Here is a 17,387-nt window from a genome sequence, read left to right on the forward strand (position 1 = left end):
ATACACTTCATGTGAAAAAAATAGCACTTAGGGCACCATTTGACTTAGGGCGACATATATACTGTCGCCCTAAGTTCTGCCTTTTAAATTGGAAAGATAGAGTTACATTCTGCAAATATTGTTGGAAGCGAGTCAAGGGGGGTTGAAAAATGTTCGTTTCTATTAAGATTTATAAAGATTAATTAAAAACTAGGTAAATTAGAAAGCATTGAAGATGGGCATTCTGATATGGCTATATGTGCGTGTGTTAAAAACAGCACTTTCGGCAACATTTTGATTATGGCCTTTAAAATGAAAATCGATATGTATATGTTTATTATAAAATCACCCTTTTAAACATATTACCCAAAGGAAAAATATATTAGCCTCTTTTAAGCAATGAATCGCGAAAATGAAGATATATTGCCAATATTGTATTGCACGGTATCTTATTGCACCGAAGAGAAGCCGGCCCTCTATTACGTTACGCTCTTCGCGCAGTACAGCTATACGTACGTACGCGAACCTCGATCGTGCCTAGCTAGCCTATCGAGTATATGCCTAGATACAGTTCATCCAAATGCAGATGTGCGAGTCACACGGCGCGGGAAGAACGGTAAGTTAACTATTTGTGTAGTTCATTTAATGGCATAAGCGGCCGTATTATATTTTCGAAGCACACTCTCCTTGGCTATTATTTATGGCTTTCTCCTAATTACGCCAGCTGGTTAGGTCTATAGGCTGTGCATAACGTAAGGCCTAACTTAGTTAAAACGTAACTATGCCTACCATAAGCCTAATTGATATTATCGTGTATTACTATTAGCCTAGTACTTGGTAGTACTAGGGCAATTCCAAACGTTTCGCGTCAGGGCTTCAGAAACTTAGAAGAGAGTTGTGTTTGGAGTATGGATAGGTTTTTTCACAATTTTGTTTTCCTTTTTGCTGAGCACTCATATGAATATATATTTGAGCTAGGTTAAGCTTCATTGATAAACAATGATTCATTATTTGACCGATTTTGGACTAGCCTAATTATAAAGGCCTAGTGCCTACTGCATTTTGTATGAAAAAAAAAGGTCATTAATTGCAACAAAACATTTATCTTGGGATTTCTCTGAAAGCACTAATTCAAATCACCTGTTAACAATACCACCAATACTATTGGCCTATGTGGCAAATACCACCTGTAAGCTTGGAAAAATATGGCATTATCGCTGCCCGCGGGGGAAATTTATTATAATGCTCCAAGAAGTCCCACTCAAAAAAAATGATCAAAGAGTTCCATTGACAACACAAATCATTTTTTCTGTAGTACAAAAGTTCAATAAAGTCCTTTGTAAAATTACTTCAAGATACTGATTACACACAATTCATTAAATCATACCCATAGCAACCATTGTAAGCATATCAATTCCTCAGCGCCATTCCCTGTGCGGCACCCGAACTGAGTTCGACCGCCACAGTTTTAGGCCTATGACTTAACCATATAGACCATTTTCCTACAGCCATATATGTGAAAAGTTTATACCGAAAAAACTTAGTTCAAACTGCACTAAACAGAGAAATGTGTTGTCTCTCAAGTTCTGTTCTTTTCTTAACAATACAGTTTAAAATTCCACCGGACTTGGGTGATTTACGATGCAAGGTTAATAAATATCAAACTCAAAACCCTCATTGATAACACACAGTAAATACTGAAGAAAATCACCATTTGATAGCCGTACTTTGCGTAACCTTCTTCTTGAATATTCATTGACAAATTTAGTTCAAATGGTTTTGGGAAGTATTTTTTCTTTATATATAATAACTTTAAACTGATGTTAAATTCATTTTCATTGGTCACTATCTTCAATCGGACCAAGTACAATCCAATCGAATATCTTCTTAGAAAAATACAAGTTACGCTTTCTTCGGTGGGCACGCCGTTACGTAATATGTGTATCCTGTACTCTGCAATAGGGTACAGCCACACAATGCACAGTGTTCACCTACAACGCCACAGCCGAGATTCGCTTTCAAACGTCATATTATATCGAACTTAATATTATTTCAAAGAAAATGACCGTAGAATATGCATCATTAAATGTTGAAGCAAGTAATTACCAATTAACTTATCTAATGCAATCCTAATTATAGAAACACTGTTTAAGACCCCCTCTGATGAATGGAATAGTTCAACCAACTTGTCCGCACAGAGCCACAGGATTTTCGGTCCAGGTGATGAGTCATACACGTCGGTCAGTAAGAGGGCTATTTTGAAGGATGTTTAGTGTGCATTTTAGAAAGAAAGGAATTGATGTCTGATTGATTCTGCTAACTTTCCAGAAATAATAAATCCCAAGAAAAACAATCCGAAATTTGTAAAAGCTTGGACGGACACATGATGTGCATCTCAACAGTGACTGGTTCAATATACCCTAATGTTGAACAGAAAGAACATTTTCAAATTTATCACTGATGAATGATGTTGCGAGCAGTCGGGATTACTGCACGCTTCAGTTCTATTTAACCTTTTCATTTATCATATTTTAGCATTTAATTTCCGGTCACGCTCAGGAAACAATTACGACATTCCTTCACGGTCGATTTGTTTACTGTAAGAACTATTAACCGTTTTTTCTCAGGAAAGCTTGATAGTCTGAAGTTATTATAGCGTGTGATTTTAGTATACTGCCAAAGAAGTAAGTTGTTGTTTTTGTATTGATATTTTATGTAGAAGTAACGGGAAATTTAGTATGTTTAGTTTGGTTTAATTGCACGTCTTTTTCGATCTAATGTAGTGCAGGGTTCACTTGCGCGAATTCAAATTATTCTGTTTATGTATGTGTATGTATATGCATTGATTAGATGCATTGATTATGGGTTTTTTTTTTCTTTTTGTAATTCAAGCATATCTGTTTAGAAACAAAGTTTAAAGGCTATCATTAATTAGTTTTCTCTTATATTGTTTGATCCCAGATTGAATGAAACTCATTGATGTAAATAATAGATCAGATCATACAGTTTTAGGCAGTTGCTAAAACTCTGGGTATTCTCTAGTCTTCGCTGGTCCAAATATCACAAAGTGAGAATGAAAACAACTCTTTATCCTAATTTTTAGTTGATTTTCCTTGTCTGAACCTTCCTTACAGTACTGTATACATCTGGGAAATGGACAGAACAATTTCTAAAGTATATCTATAATTTTGGGAACCCTACCCTACCCTAGAAGGGGAAAGTTGAAGGTCAATAGTGCAAAGGAATAAATAATCTTGTTTGATAAGAACTTTAAGTACATGGGAGGGGGGTGTAGAATATCACTTCATAACATCCCTCTTGCATTGAGAAAGTTTTGAACAAATTTCTCTTTAACTTGTGAAGTAGGTAAACATCAAAGTAACATCAAACAAATTTCATTATAAAAGGATCTTACATCATGAATATAACATAAAAAAGAATACAAGTGAAAGATTTTTGGTCAATGAGAGGTTTGATGTAAATGAAAGGAAAAGGGCTGTTCCAACCCTTAAATTTTTAAAATGTATTTTACACTTAAACAATAGCATATTTATGCATTCTACTTTCAAGACTCATGTTTTGTGAAACACACTAAAAATATGTCACCTTTTTCCATAGGTAAGGCTACACATGAATACCAATGGTGCTCTTGGAATATAAGTCCTAGAAAAGTATCTGCAAAACTAGGTACAGTATTCTACCATTTAAGCAGACATGAGAATCATTACCTTGAAATTCAAGATTACTTTGTCAGAAAGAACACTGATAACAGTATTCATTTGCTGTCTCTGTTAACTGAGCATTACTATACTTGACGCATCAAGTCTTTGCACATAATCCACTACACATAAATTATTAAATGCAAGTGTCATGGACCAAATCAAAGGTTAAAGTAAAAGCATATGTACATATCAACCTGCAGAGACCTATGTTGCTAATGTAGAGCGAACATTGTAGTTACCCTTTCCCCTTCCCTCTCCCACCTTACACAGTATATGGCATAGAACGGCATACAGCTGTTAGTAAATATTAACACTAACTCGAACCACATAAAACTACTCCAACTGTAAGTATCTATTCCAGTTCCTGTTACACTGTGCTGCACTGTGCCACGCAGTATACAGTGCCATTCTTACACAGATTCACTTTTATCTTTTATCTGTAATCAATCCTAGGGCAATTTCTGTCTCTATTGCTCTTCTGCCCAGCACGTATAACTTGTTAAGATGAAACCAGTACACTAATTTACATAGCTGTTTTAGTCACGGATGCTTTCACACAGAGGTAAAATAGTTGTTATCTAAGATGTGGTTATTAGGATGCCAAATTTATGTCTATCGAGAAACAGAACTAAAGAGTCATCTGCTAAACCAGATCTATAAAAAGTATTATGTTTATGGTCATGCATGTTGGAACAGGTGTTTACATTCATGGATGTGAGTTGGTGCATTGGGACATTTATACATTTCATGGTGAGATCTTCCCTCACTGCCATTGTTTAGGTGCACACATTGCCATGTCAAAGATTTGATGAATTTACTGTAACTTTAATGACTAGAAGTCTTGGGATTTGTCAATATATTATGGCATTCATAGTATTGAATTGAATGCAACAGATGTATAGTGGTTTGATGTAGTGACCTGTAATTGGTATGGCCTGAGGCTGTTTTCTTTCTTGAATGTGTAATCATGGAGCTATAAACAGAGGTGTAATAAACTGGTGACTGTCAACCAATGTTCCAATTACAAAAAAAAATTGTACATGCACATGTGCATGTAGGTTAAACAAAAATTACCTGCACAAACAAATCATTACCTGCACCACAAGTGAAAAATACAAAAATGGTGTTTTCAAAGTTACTCCTCTGTTTTGTTTATGTAGGCCATTTCGGGACACTGAATATTTTACTTGCATGCACATGTATGCACACATAGCTTACATGTGTGCATGCACACGTGCGCACACACATGTAAGCTATTTAAGTAACATGCAGTCAAAAGTTACATGCATTAATTTTGGTGCTGTCAACCCCTTGTATTCACATGTCACCACTGGTTTGGCAGATTTGCTTGCAACTCTCCAATCTTTTCGAGCAATCACTAGTAATTTCACTAATATCCACTATAAATTTAACTTTAATCGCTGAGTAAATTGTTGGCCAAATCCACAAGTTGCAAATTTTATGCTACATCACACCAAAATAAATCTACACATGTTTTTTAAAAGGTATATACTGACCTATCAATATATGAAACATTTGAGAGATGCAAAAACTCATCTGCACATCTCAAAAAAAGTATTTCTTTCCTACAAAGTGAAACACATTTGCCAATGGTTGGTACTATTATGAAGAAAAGGCCTACAGTAGCTACAATATGAAACTCCTATATTTTTTCATTAAAGGCATATATACATGTAAATAACATTTTTGGTAATGTACATACACAGTAACTCATAGAAAATGACAGGCTAACCCTTTATTATAACCTATACAAACTATGCCATTTAAACTGCTTCTGTACACATAATACACATGACTTTATCCACTATTTGGTTTTGGCAAAACATTCCTGAACAATCCATTACACAATAAATATCTTCTGCTTGTGAACAAATACTTCTGGCAGATATTGCATTACTGGGTGCAATATCATGATAGTCTTATATTATAAATTAATAAAGAATGGACCCGCCCCTTGCTGTAGCTGCAAATCTAAACATCCCATTTTGAGTTGAAAACCTTGATCAGTGCGTGCAACTGAATGAATTTCATAGCTCTCAAATCTGCTTGTTAAAAAATGTGACTTGTTTTCATTTGAATCACTCTAGTTGTCAATGGTTGAGGTTGAATATACAACTCTAAAGGGGGTTCACAATTTCCCTTTCTAGTTTCTAATCTACCAACCTTTTTTTTATGCAAAAGAGGAACTTCAAGTACAGGTACAGATGCAACAACTGGCATTTCTAGTGAATATTTCAAACCCATTGGGAATCAATTTACAATGAAAATCAGACCAGTTGTGAAGCAATTCAACTAAAATTTTCAGAATATGCTTATATGTGGTGAACCATGCATACAATAAATTTGGTATATAATTTTTAAAACAGGTTCCTGGGTAAATTACTGAACTTCCTGCATTGTCAAATTTAAAGGATTTTTTTAATGCATATTTCGTAGAAAGTTATTGATATAGCCTATCCCTGGGTAACTGTAATTTTCGTGGAGCTGGTTGTTTACAGACACTGCAAAGAGCCCAGGGTAAATATTGGATCAGGTTTTGAGGCTTTGCGCATGTGTAGTTTAAAACTCTGAAGTTCAAACAGGCTTACGATATGCGCATACAAATAGTGAATAGTGAACTGTGGAATTTAGCAAGAAAAAAATAAACCTATGGAGTTGGCGACAGGGAAGTACAAATATAAGGGCTAATGAATGGGGGACTGGGCGGTGAAAATTGATTGAAGGGGCAGGACAGGCGAACAGAGGTAAAACAGTGAAGCTAGTAAGGTACAGTACAGCACTTGACCAGCTGCCCTATAGTGTAGAATATACCTGCACAGTATGGGATTGGGAAGTGATACGATAGCAACTAGGGCCCAGTAAAAATAAATGCAATTGTTGTTCGATCGGGACCTAATTTTTTAGTAACATTACTGGGTTAGGATACACTTACCCTACAATATTATTACAACACTTGCTTAAAATAATACTTTATGGCACGGTTATGCTTTGATCTCATTGGGGAGAGTAAAAAAAATGGAGACAGCATGGTTTCACTCACCCATTAAATTGCCAATTGCACATCAAAAAGTTACACAAATATTAAAAACCACTGGTAAAAAAATAAACATCAGCTCTGGTCTGGTCTCTGATCCTCAGGGTTGTCATCTCTGGGAGTGGAAATATTCCTATGATTTTCTTTGCAAATCTAACTTCAAGCCTCAGGTGGCAACTAAAGGTATGTCTTGAACTAAGTTAAGCCATCTTGATGCAAAGTTCAAACGTTTGTCTTCAGTATGTTGTCTTCAGTATGACGCCTTATCAAAGCGATGAGCCAAACATTCGATCCGGGTGATCCTCCTTTCGCTAGACCGAGCCCAGAAGTAGCCTAACGTCAGGCGATGCGTGCATGGTTGGGTCTATACCTCCAGAAAAAAAAAATTAGTGCCTATGTGGATGTTTCAGTGCTTTGAAAGTAGTTCCACTGTTTTAAATCCGCTCTTGCACCATGAAATGCTTATTGCAAAAGCATTATAATTTTATGATATTTTTCTAACCGATGCAACTTAGATGTCGTGTAAAGAGAAGTTTGGGGCCATTAAAAAGGCTTTTCACTATTGTACTAACAATGTTGATAAATGGGGATTTTTAGTCCAGTTTATTGATGACTTTATTGTTGAGTCTAAATTTGTCTCAAATACTGTACAACAGCACTGGTGTGTATGTTAGTTGAGCTTTTTGAATTATTCACAGTATTTGACGAACAGTGTTGTGAATGGTAATAATATATGCTTAAAACATGTTGCATTGCAGTAAATGTATACATGTTGGTCAGGGGTAGTAGATATGTGCATTGTGCAGCTGCTCCCTTTAATGTGGGGCTTAATGTAAAATTTCAATTTAATTTGGCATGATCCTATGCAAATGATCTGCATAATATTTGGTATATGAAGCTATACTTTAACAAGAATTTATATAGTACATGGCAAAATCTCATATTAGTGGTGCCACCAATTTAAAATCAGTCAGATAGCCTATGTACTACATGTGTGCTTATAAACATGATAATACTGTACATGAAGGGCACTATGTTAGCATCAGACTCAAATTTATGTTGGTCTTGAATCGCAAATGAGCCCTATCGTTAGGTCTTCCAATAGTTTATCTTTCCAATATTTTGCAAGCATGATATATTACATAGATTACTTGGTACAAACTAGTAGTTGATAGTGTTAGGTAGGACAACACATTATGTCATTAGTTATTTAACTGTTGTTGCACAAAATCATTTTAAATCAGCTACAGGTACAAAAAATAATTGAAAGTGGGTCATTCATGTAGGTTTATGTCATATTGCATGGGTACAAACTATAACGTAAACCTGGAGGTACAAGAGATGATTCAAGAATGTCTCCAAATTATTAGGTTGACAGGGCTTTTACTTGTGAATGCCTTTAAATGTCAATTACATGTTGTAATCAACTCTCATATTATTGTGAGTACTATGATGGCCAGAAAATGATATTAACTTGACCAACTGTAACTGCATATTTTGTGGTTAAAGGTTATGGAGTACAGGTATTGCACATAGGAAGTTCATCATAGGGGAGTTCCTAATAGAATATTGTGGGGAGCTAATTTCCCACAAGGAAGCTCTGAAGAGGGAAAAGGTGTACCATGAGGAAAAAGGATGGGGTAGAGTAGCTGAGGCCATAGACCCCATTTTGTAATACTGTATTTTAGGATTGATACCATTGAGTATGGCATGATAAAAGTGAAGTGCTTATTATAATGAACTCAACCCCTAAGGCTTTTCCAACCAGTTTCAACTACTGTTTGTCCCTCTCCTTCTTCATAGCTTTTCAATGCAGTCCTGCTTTTCATCTAATTCCATTATCATAGTTACCTGCTTTACCCTCTATTACTGTTTTCACCCATCATATTTACTCAACTGTCTTGAAGGAACTTGAGCAAGTAGCATGCGTTATTCTGACTATCTTGTCAGTATATTGTTTTATATAATGCTCTATACCAGCTCTGTCTTCTGCTTTGAATTTTAGCTGTAACAAGTTATGAGGAGAGTGATGGAGATGAAGATCATGTCCCTGTTTGCAAACGTCACAACACTTCAAAGGGTCAACAAGGTATGGACTGCAATCTCTGCCATTTGCATTGAAACCACAATTAATAGTACAAATATACAGGAGAGAAGTAGATGAATGTGTCTAACACCTAGTAACTTGCTTATTCTTATTTCACACATATAGTAATTTTTAGAGCAACTATATTTTTGAAGTGCTTCTTTCATTTTTTAATTTCATTTATATTGTTTTATAACATAAACTGTATGATATAACAACATAGGAGATATGAACCAAAACCTGTGAAAGGAAGTGTACTAAAAACCCTATGGGGCTTGTTGAGTAGTGACACTCCCTGACAAAATACAGAACTTTACAACTTTACTACTTATCAGAGGTATAAGCATGTAGTTTTATCCACCGACAACACCTAATGGGCAATTAGCATTGTTTTTTTTTTATTAGGACTTTCACTTCCAACCTGCTTTACTTGTGCTCTGAAACTTCTATTTGTTGTTTAGACCTGTGTGAGACTGTATGCGTGGTGGGATTCTGTGTTAAGGGGGAAAACTGAACATAGGTTTTGATCTCATCTGTCAAAAGGAAACAAACAAATTGTTTGAGCTGTTGCATGGTGGTTTAGAGAGCTGTTTATCGATGGTACTTGTACCTGTGGTACAGTAGGTCCGTCTCAGTGTGGGGCTGTGAGATTTGTACCATAACTTTCGAGAGCTATATTCCTGCAGCAATGAGTGTTTTGTTGATTTGTACAATGAACAGACCTATTCAAGACAGATTCATGCGCATGGTGTGAATAGTCAACTGGAGGCAGTCCGTCCTATTTTTTTGGACATGTGAGAATAGGTTAAGGAGAATTCTTCCATATTCATGCAGCAACCTAGTATACATTGAATAGCTGAACAGATTTTAAACTTTCAACAGCTTCATATCAAGTACACTACACACTTAAAAAGTTATTGATAATTGATTTGGAAAATTTGGACTTGTCCCAGTGGAACATTACACAGACCAGAGATGTGTGAGCAAGGGCCACAATAGACTTGATAAAAACAAAAAGATGCACTTGCAGAAAAATCTTAGAGTGTAAAATTTCTTTTTGTATTTCTTAACGGGAAGCACAGTTTTACAGGTATGAAAGAATATTATTAAACTAAGAGCATTTCAGATCTATATTTATTATATACTGTACTGTACTGTAGGCTGTCACATGTCTGAAGCATTTTGCATGTGTATGTCTACATGCATCTATTACTGTGTACATGATACATACTGTAATGCTTTGTTGAATTTGTATGAGCAATTGTACCATCATTTTTCATTAAATTGGACCAGTGAAATCAATTGCCTTTACTTTTGACTTAAGCCAACATTCCACCATGAAGCTCCAATGTCAATTATCCACATTTTTAATATTCTTTTCATTAAAATATTTCAACTTGTGACATGATCATTGCATTTGGAATGTCTTTATTCATTTGGAAATTAATTGAATGAAGAATGTTATGTTATGGATATGGCTAACCCATGTTGGAAAAAATTGTGGGGGAGAGGTGGAGACAAATCAAGGTAGTATGGGTGCAATTATAATTACACCATATATTCCACTCAATTGTTACAGCAAATTGAATGCATTGTTAAGGAAAGTAAGATTTACCTGTTTACACCTATGTGCAACAGCTGGTCTTGACATGGCATATCAATTGATAAACAATCACATGACAAAGTTCTGCTGTATTGGGCATATTTGCTAAATATTGGAATGAAAACATAAAATTGGTATTGATCATAAATATATGAGCAAATAACATGCATTTCTGACTATCTTGCCAGTATATGGTTTTATATAATGCTGTAAACCAGCTCTGTTTCTACTTTGAATTTTAGCTGTAACAACTAATGAGGAGAGTGATGGAGATGAAGATCATATCCCTGTTTGCAACCGTCGCAACACTTCAAAGGGTCAAAAAGGTATGGACTGCAATCTCTACCATTTGCATTAAAGCAAACATTTATACTACAATATATATATATATAGGAGGGATGGAAGTATTTATGTTAATTCCTTTAGATCACATATCATTTCATCACATGCAAAGTATATTTTAGCAGTGCTGCTCATTAGGGTTTAGTCTTCCACTGCTAACAACTGATAGGCAATGACTGGTGGTTGTTTGTTGTATGGACATTCAATCCCAATCTGGTGCTCTGAAATTGTAATTTTGAAACACTGTGAACATAGTTTACCATCATATGGTTCTCTACACATAGTGATATAAGGATAAAGATTTGGCCAAATCTCACTGGTTACCAGACTACCAGTTGTACTTCATTCTTACCCACCGATGCCAAAATTATTGTTTGTTTGGGCATCTTGACCAATCAACCCCAAAGTGGTTGTGGTACAACAATACCAGGGATGGTTTGTCAAGAGGAATTTTCCTACACATTCAATTCTAGCAAATAGATATTACTCTAGACTCCACCCCAGCTCTTATTGTGGTCTGCTGAAGATCGCTTAAATATGGGTCCGTGTCTGTTCAGTGTCTCACTTTGTGGGGACAGATGAAGCACTTGTGCATTGTGATATCATATAATATCAAAGCTGAATGCTTTTGCATGAATTTGGGCAATTATAGTAATCATGACATTTTAGTTATAGAAAGTGCTTCCATGTGTAGAGATGCCTGTTCATGGAAGTGCAGGAGAGTGTAGATTGTATCAAGGGTCACTTGTACGTCAGTTCAAAATAGTTTGTGTTTTTTGTAAGTTTTCACTGTGATTTACTAGTACTGAGTACCTTCTACTATTTGATGCACATGATATGATATTATTTCTTACAGTAAGGAAGTATACCATATGGGAAAAGAACCATGAGAAGAAAATACATCACAGGAACCTCAAAGACGATGCAAGGTAGAAAACTCTGCTTAAATCACAGGAAGTCTTATCAAACCTTCAATCAATTGTGGATCCATGTTTGACTTTAGTATTAGTTAATTATTTATTTATTTGTTTGCCACAAAAGTACAAAGTGGAGGGAAGTCTTCCATAAAGCTTAAAAGCATAACAATATGGAAGACTATATGGCACATAAAATGTCAGTAACTGGAACCTCAATTAATGGAATGGACCATTTACTTTTAATCATTCATTCCAGCATTCCACTTACTAAAACCATGAGTTTCAATTTGTAATCATGTACATTAGGCATATTAGTCACAAGCTAGACAGTAAAAAGTTCAATAACAAGAACTTTGTTGACAACTGTGTCTGCTATATATGTATACCATCATATCATAATTATGGTTAGCCAGGCACAATACTGTTGACTACTGCATGTATCTGTATCTTAGAGTAAGCTAGTTTTCAGTAGCAACAATATTCCATGTGGGGTTCAGTGACATTACTGTATAGTTCATATTGTTATTAATCTGTCAAAATGCACAGAACGGGTCAGTGTTTCACATTTTTTTTTGGGGGGGGGTGGATATAAATAGTAAGAGCCTTTGCCAACATAGGCTAACTTCTCAAGCCCATTCCTTTTCAAAATTTAATCTCTCACCCTCACTACAGAAGGAAACTTGCAAGAGAGATTTGTCAGATGAGTCACAATCAGATATTTTAGCACCCATGTTGTTATTATTCTGGTAAACAAATGTGTCAAATTATCCCTATGTTACCCTGAAATGTGCATGATCAGATGATTTGTGGACATTTGTGTTGATATTAATTATTGGCATGTATTGAAACATAATGGTTAGCCTAGTTATATATAATATTTAATTGAGCTATTTTACATGAATATTAGGTCAAATGTCGTTTTGCAAATGCTTCTTACCTAACATGGCCGATGAAGTAGTGGCTCATCTATGATGTTAAAGAACGAGGTCATCTACGAGTCTTTTCTGATAACATATGTAAAAATTAAGTATAGTGTGGAAAACCACTTGAATTAAACTGTTAAATATTCATGTGAATAATGATATACAATTGATCATATGGGAAAGGACATTATGTCATCAATTATTCATGAGTTGTGCAGTGTTTTTACTAGGATGTTAGAAATGGGGGATTGCCTCAGTCAGTTTTTTTTAATTTGTCGGCTGGGGTAGGGGGTGATTTTCCCATTTTTTTTATTTGTATATTAAGAAGTCGCTAATACTTTGCTGATGCTTCTTTTTGCACCTAGATCAAAAAAAGATTAATGACTTCCTAAAGACACAGGGCGAAGATGTCCCATACAACTGGTTTATTGTGAAACAAAAATTATAAATGAATCTGGCAAATGCCAGAAGCTGGCAGAGAAAAGAATGTTAAGTATGTTGGCAGATTAATTTAATCTTGTGTGTTGATCCTGTAAAATATTACAAAGATTTAAAGTTATAGTCTCAGAGAAACAACCAATTAGTGAGAGAAGAAATTAATGAGATGATCTTCCTATTTTTTTTTGGAGAACTGGAGAAGTATGTCATATTATCGACACCAATTCAAAATTACCAACCACTAACACAAAGTAATTAGGGTGAAACTGAACCACTGTATTCATGTACATTATTTGTTTTTTTCAAATTGATAAGCGTTATTCATGTTCTTTGTAGTTTTGGAAAACTATTAAGCAATTTGGTTCAGCCATGATTGAACAGGTCTCCTATTAAAACAGAATAGTAACACAAAATGATATTTGATTTGCTTAGGTTGTACATTTTCAATAGCATACAAATGGAATGCTGTTACAACTTCAAATTACAAATCAAGCAATCCCTGCATAGATCATGCTACCCCTGACTAGATGTCCCTTTTTGCAAATGAAAAAGAACTTACCTATACTACAAACTAGTATTCCAAATTAAATGTATGTTAATTGAACCTGAAGCCCTGTAATACCATGTGATTGCAGAGAAAAGAGAGTTACTGTACCTGGCTAAGGAGTATTAAGCCATGTCACATCATTATAAATTCTTGTTCCAAATTAATAAAATGTCAATATCCTGCACTTTTCCATTTATGGGGGACAGCATCATCTCAATAATAATTTATGAACAGTTTGCACCAGAGAGAAATAAGCCAGATACAGCTAAATTGTAAACACAATGTCATATTTCATATTTGATCATATTAAGTTAATGATCCTTATTGCCTTTTATCTACAAAACTTCATTATTAGGGCATTGGAACTCCCTTTTATACCAATTTGCATTCAAGTTTATATTACAAATTTGATGAGTTGTATTGAATTTAAATAATGTTTTACTTCAATTTAAAAATGTATTGCATATTAAAACTGAATTGATGCTCTTTTTCTGTTTTTATAATTTCAAAACCTTTACTATACACTGAACAAAAAGCCCGAATTGGAATCTTCTACTAAAGCAGATGGATTTTCAAAGTAGTTTATAATTGACTTCTCTTAAAATATGTGTTACAACTACCAGTAGTTAATCTCATATGTACAGTATAGTATTTGCATTTGATGTCAGTTAGACTGTTCTTGTACTTGGTGAGTAGATGGTTGAGTAGATGAACCCACATTGCATTTGGCGCTCATTTCAAAAAGAATAATGAGGTTATGGAAAGTACAATGATACTGCAACTGGAAGTTGATGTGTGAAGTTGTTGACTAGTGACTGGTTGATGTGTATTAAATTTGACATTACCCACAATACTGAATAGGGGCATGTACATGGTTGAGGGTAAGTAAGTAAAGGTAAAGTTATGCAGTTTAATTTAGAACCCAAGTTTTTAGCTGGTTGTCATTTCCACATAATTGCACTATAAACCTGATGATAAAGTGCTACATTTAGCAGGTTTTAGTCTGTTATTGTGTTGACACCAAAACAGAGCCCATAATAATGCATTCCTAACTGATGTACTGCTAATGCTAAACACCTAGTTCTACAACACCTTTACAAATTATACATACAGAATATTGTTTTCACATGTTGTGAAGAGAGTTTATAAATATGCATTGGAAATCAATGAAATTCTTCAATGTCTGCATCTAATGAAAAAAATATGCATTATTTTCTGTGGTTCATATTGCATCTTCTTTCAATAGCAGTAATGCCAGTATGAGCGTTTAACAAGTGTTGCTTGTAAACCAGCTGTAGGCTGACAAGTATTCTCCTGTGCAATCATGATCTGTTTACTGCACATGATCATGCAACATAAATGGTACAACAAACACATGTGTTTAGGATGCTGATGTATGAACCAATAATTAGAAACTAAACTAACGCTTGACTGCATTTTGCCTTGAATTTCATGACATATTAAAAAATGCCAGGATGATAATTCCGAAGCTCACAAAGTCACATACTTTTGTGGATGATAAGGATTGCAGTATTGGCTGATGCTGCACAATTGGAGAATTATTGGTTGGCAAAATTGAGACAAGTTGAATATTTCAGTAAGCGATATAAGAGCCCTGATTACACAAATGTTGTATTGTACTGAAGGTCATTACTTTGTAAGCAAAGTTTATGTTGGTTTTGGACTTTTATTATTATTATTATTTAATACCATAATTATTAATATATTGGCTAACAAACATTCAAATATTGTATTGACTCTGTTATGAATTTAAAAATATATTTCCGAAAGTGCTGAAGCTGCACAAAACATTGTTATATCCTATCTTTAAGTATACCTTGCATGTATATATATAATTATAGATATAACATTTTGGGTGAAAAGTAGTTTGGGTGGAGATGATTGGGGATGGGCCTTTTGGGGGTCTACTGGCAGGGGTACCCCACTAATATAAATTTATGGAATTGCCCAAATATAGAGTCCTGCCAATTATTTTCCGGTAGTTTTTAACTGGATACTTCATGAGCAGACCTAGGTCAATGAGGGGATGGGCTTCTTGGGGGTCTACTGGCACTTGTACCCCTCTAATAGAAATTTCTGGAATTGCCCAAACCTTACATATGAGTGATACCTATCATTTTTCAGTAGGTTTCAACTGGTTACATCATGAGCTCACCTAGGTCAATGAGGGGATGGGCTTTTTGGGGGTCTACTTGCAGGGGTACCCCACTAATAGAAATTTCTGGAATTGCCCATCCCTTACATATAGAGTCCTGCTAATTATTTTTCGGTAGTTTTTAACTGGATACTTCATGAGCTGACCTAGGTCAATGAGGGGATGGGCTTTTTGGGGGTCTACTGGCACGTGTATCCCACTAATAGAAATTTCTGGAAATGCCCAAACCTTACATATGAAGTGATACCTATCATTTTCCAGTAGGTTTCAACAGGTTACATCATGAGCTCACCTAGGTCAATGAGGGGATGGGCATTTTGGGGGTCTACTTGCAGGGGTACCCCACTAATAAAAATTACTGGAATTGCCCATCCCTCACATATAGAGTCCTGCTAATCATTTTCCAGTAGTTTTCAACTGGTTACTTCATGAGCTCACCTAGGTCAATGAGGGGATGGGCATTTTGGGGGTCTACTGGCAGGGGTACCCACCAATAAAATTGACTGGAAATGCCCATCCCTTGTAACTGAAGTCCTGACCATCATTTTCCAATAGGTTTCAAGTGGTTACCTCATGAGCTGACCTAGGTCATCCGTGAGGCTGGCAAAACTACCCCACCACCAATAATTACTGGCGATGGCCATTTGTTGCTCATGGGGCCATACCTGACACATTGTATTTACTTTGATGTGGTTACCATGAAAGCTGATCTAGGTTAGCTTTTAGGTGACTTTAAAATTGCTTTCCCAGCCACACCCACCACAGCCGGTTTTCCAGTCTTTTGGTTTCATATACAGGAATGCACTGTGAACATTGTGATGTACAAGGCAATTGATTACCTTCCCAGCTAACCAAACCCTATAGGCTCCCGGTCTATATTGATGCTCCATTGACACCCTTGCCTCCAGAATGTGACTGTGTGACGTCAGGTGTTAGAATTGCTTTAGAATTCATTGGACATTTGAGTGAATGTAGGGACCAAAACATGAACTTTTTATGCAATTCTTTGAGAAACATAACATAGCTCCACTAAAATATACAAAAGTGATCTACTTCCACCCCACCAAAAAACCTTGTCTTGTGGATGGGGGTGGGGGGGGGTGGGTTAAGAAGACCAGTTCATACAACTTTATAAAGAACATACCTGGAAATATTTTCGATATGAATTTTTTATCATTGAAATTTCTTTGGGCATGCACCCAAAGGTCACAGTTTACTTTTCTTACAAAGGGACCTTTGCAACATAATGTTTTAACAATAGTAATAGATAATGAATGTATCTATAAACTCAGTAATTTTTAGGTTGTTGCTCCCTCTTTTTATTATCATTTTCAGTGAAAACATCTTGAGTGAAGGCATTCTTGCACTTTATACTCAAGCATGTGCTCAAGTTTTAGATTTTCAAAAAGCCTAACTAGTATCTCCTCTAACAATTGTGTTCTTTGAATATTGTTTAATGGGTATGACAGGAATTTGCATATTCAAGAAGGTTTTAAATATTTCTTGACATTGAGAAGAACTTGCCATTATTTTGGTTCTGTAAGTCCTTGTCACATCAACATAAAGACAGGTTTTTCCTCATTTGTTATTATGATTTGG

The 17,387-nt window shown here is 35.4% G+C and overlaps 1 protein-coding gene across 5 annotated transcripts; it reads left to right on the forward strand.

Annotated features, from left to right (window-relative positions):
• Positions 1 to 102: 102 nt before the first annotated feature.
• LOC139983295 (uncharacterized) lies at positions 103 to 15,430 on the forward strand. Of its 5 annotated transcripts, XR_011798593.1 has the most exons (7): positions 2,280 to 2,663; positions 3,598 to 3,666; positions 6,861 to 6,939; positions 8,762 to 8,845; positions 10,688 to 10,771; positions 11,644 to 11,716; positions 12,993 to 15,430. XR_011798593.1 is itself a non-coding variant. In XM_071996757.1 (5 exons), exons 1-5 carry the CDS (start codon positions 379 to 381, stop codon positions 13,006 to 13,008), a joined length of 474 nt encoding a protein of 157 aa, XP_071852858.1. In that variant the 5' UTR covers positions 103 to 378; the 3' UTR covers positions 13,009 to 15,429. The 5 variants fall into 5 exon arrangements, 1 of the variants encoding a protein (XP_071852858.1); XR_011798591.1 differs by lacking the exon at positions 3,598 to 3,666 and having other exon boundaries at positions 2,284 to 2,663; positions 12,993 to 15,429; XR_011798592.1 differs by lacking the exon at positions 6,861 to 6,939 and having other exon boundaries at positions 2,285 to 2,663; positions 12,993 to 15,429.
• The last annotated feature ends 1,957 nt before the right edge of the window (positions 15,431 to 17,387 follow it).

Source organism: Apostichopus japonicus, chromosome 16 (assembly GCF_037975245.1).
Source record: "Apostichopus japonicus isolate 1M-3 chromosome 16, ASM3797524v1, whole genome shotgun sequence".
Taxonomy (NCBI): domain Eukaryota; kingdom Metazoa; phylum Echinodermata; class Holothuroidea; order Aspidochirotida; family Stichopodidae; genus Apostichopus; species Apostichopus japonicus.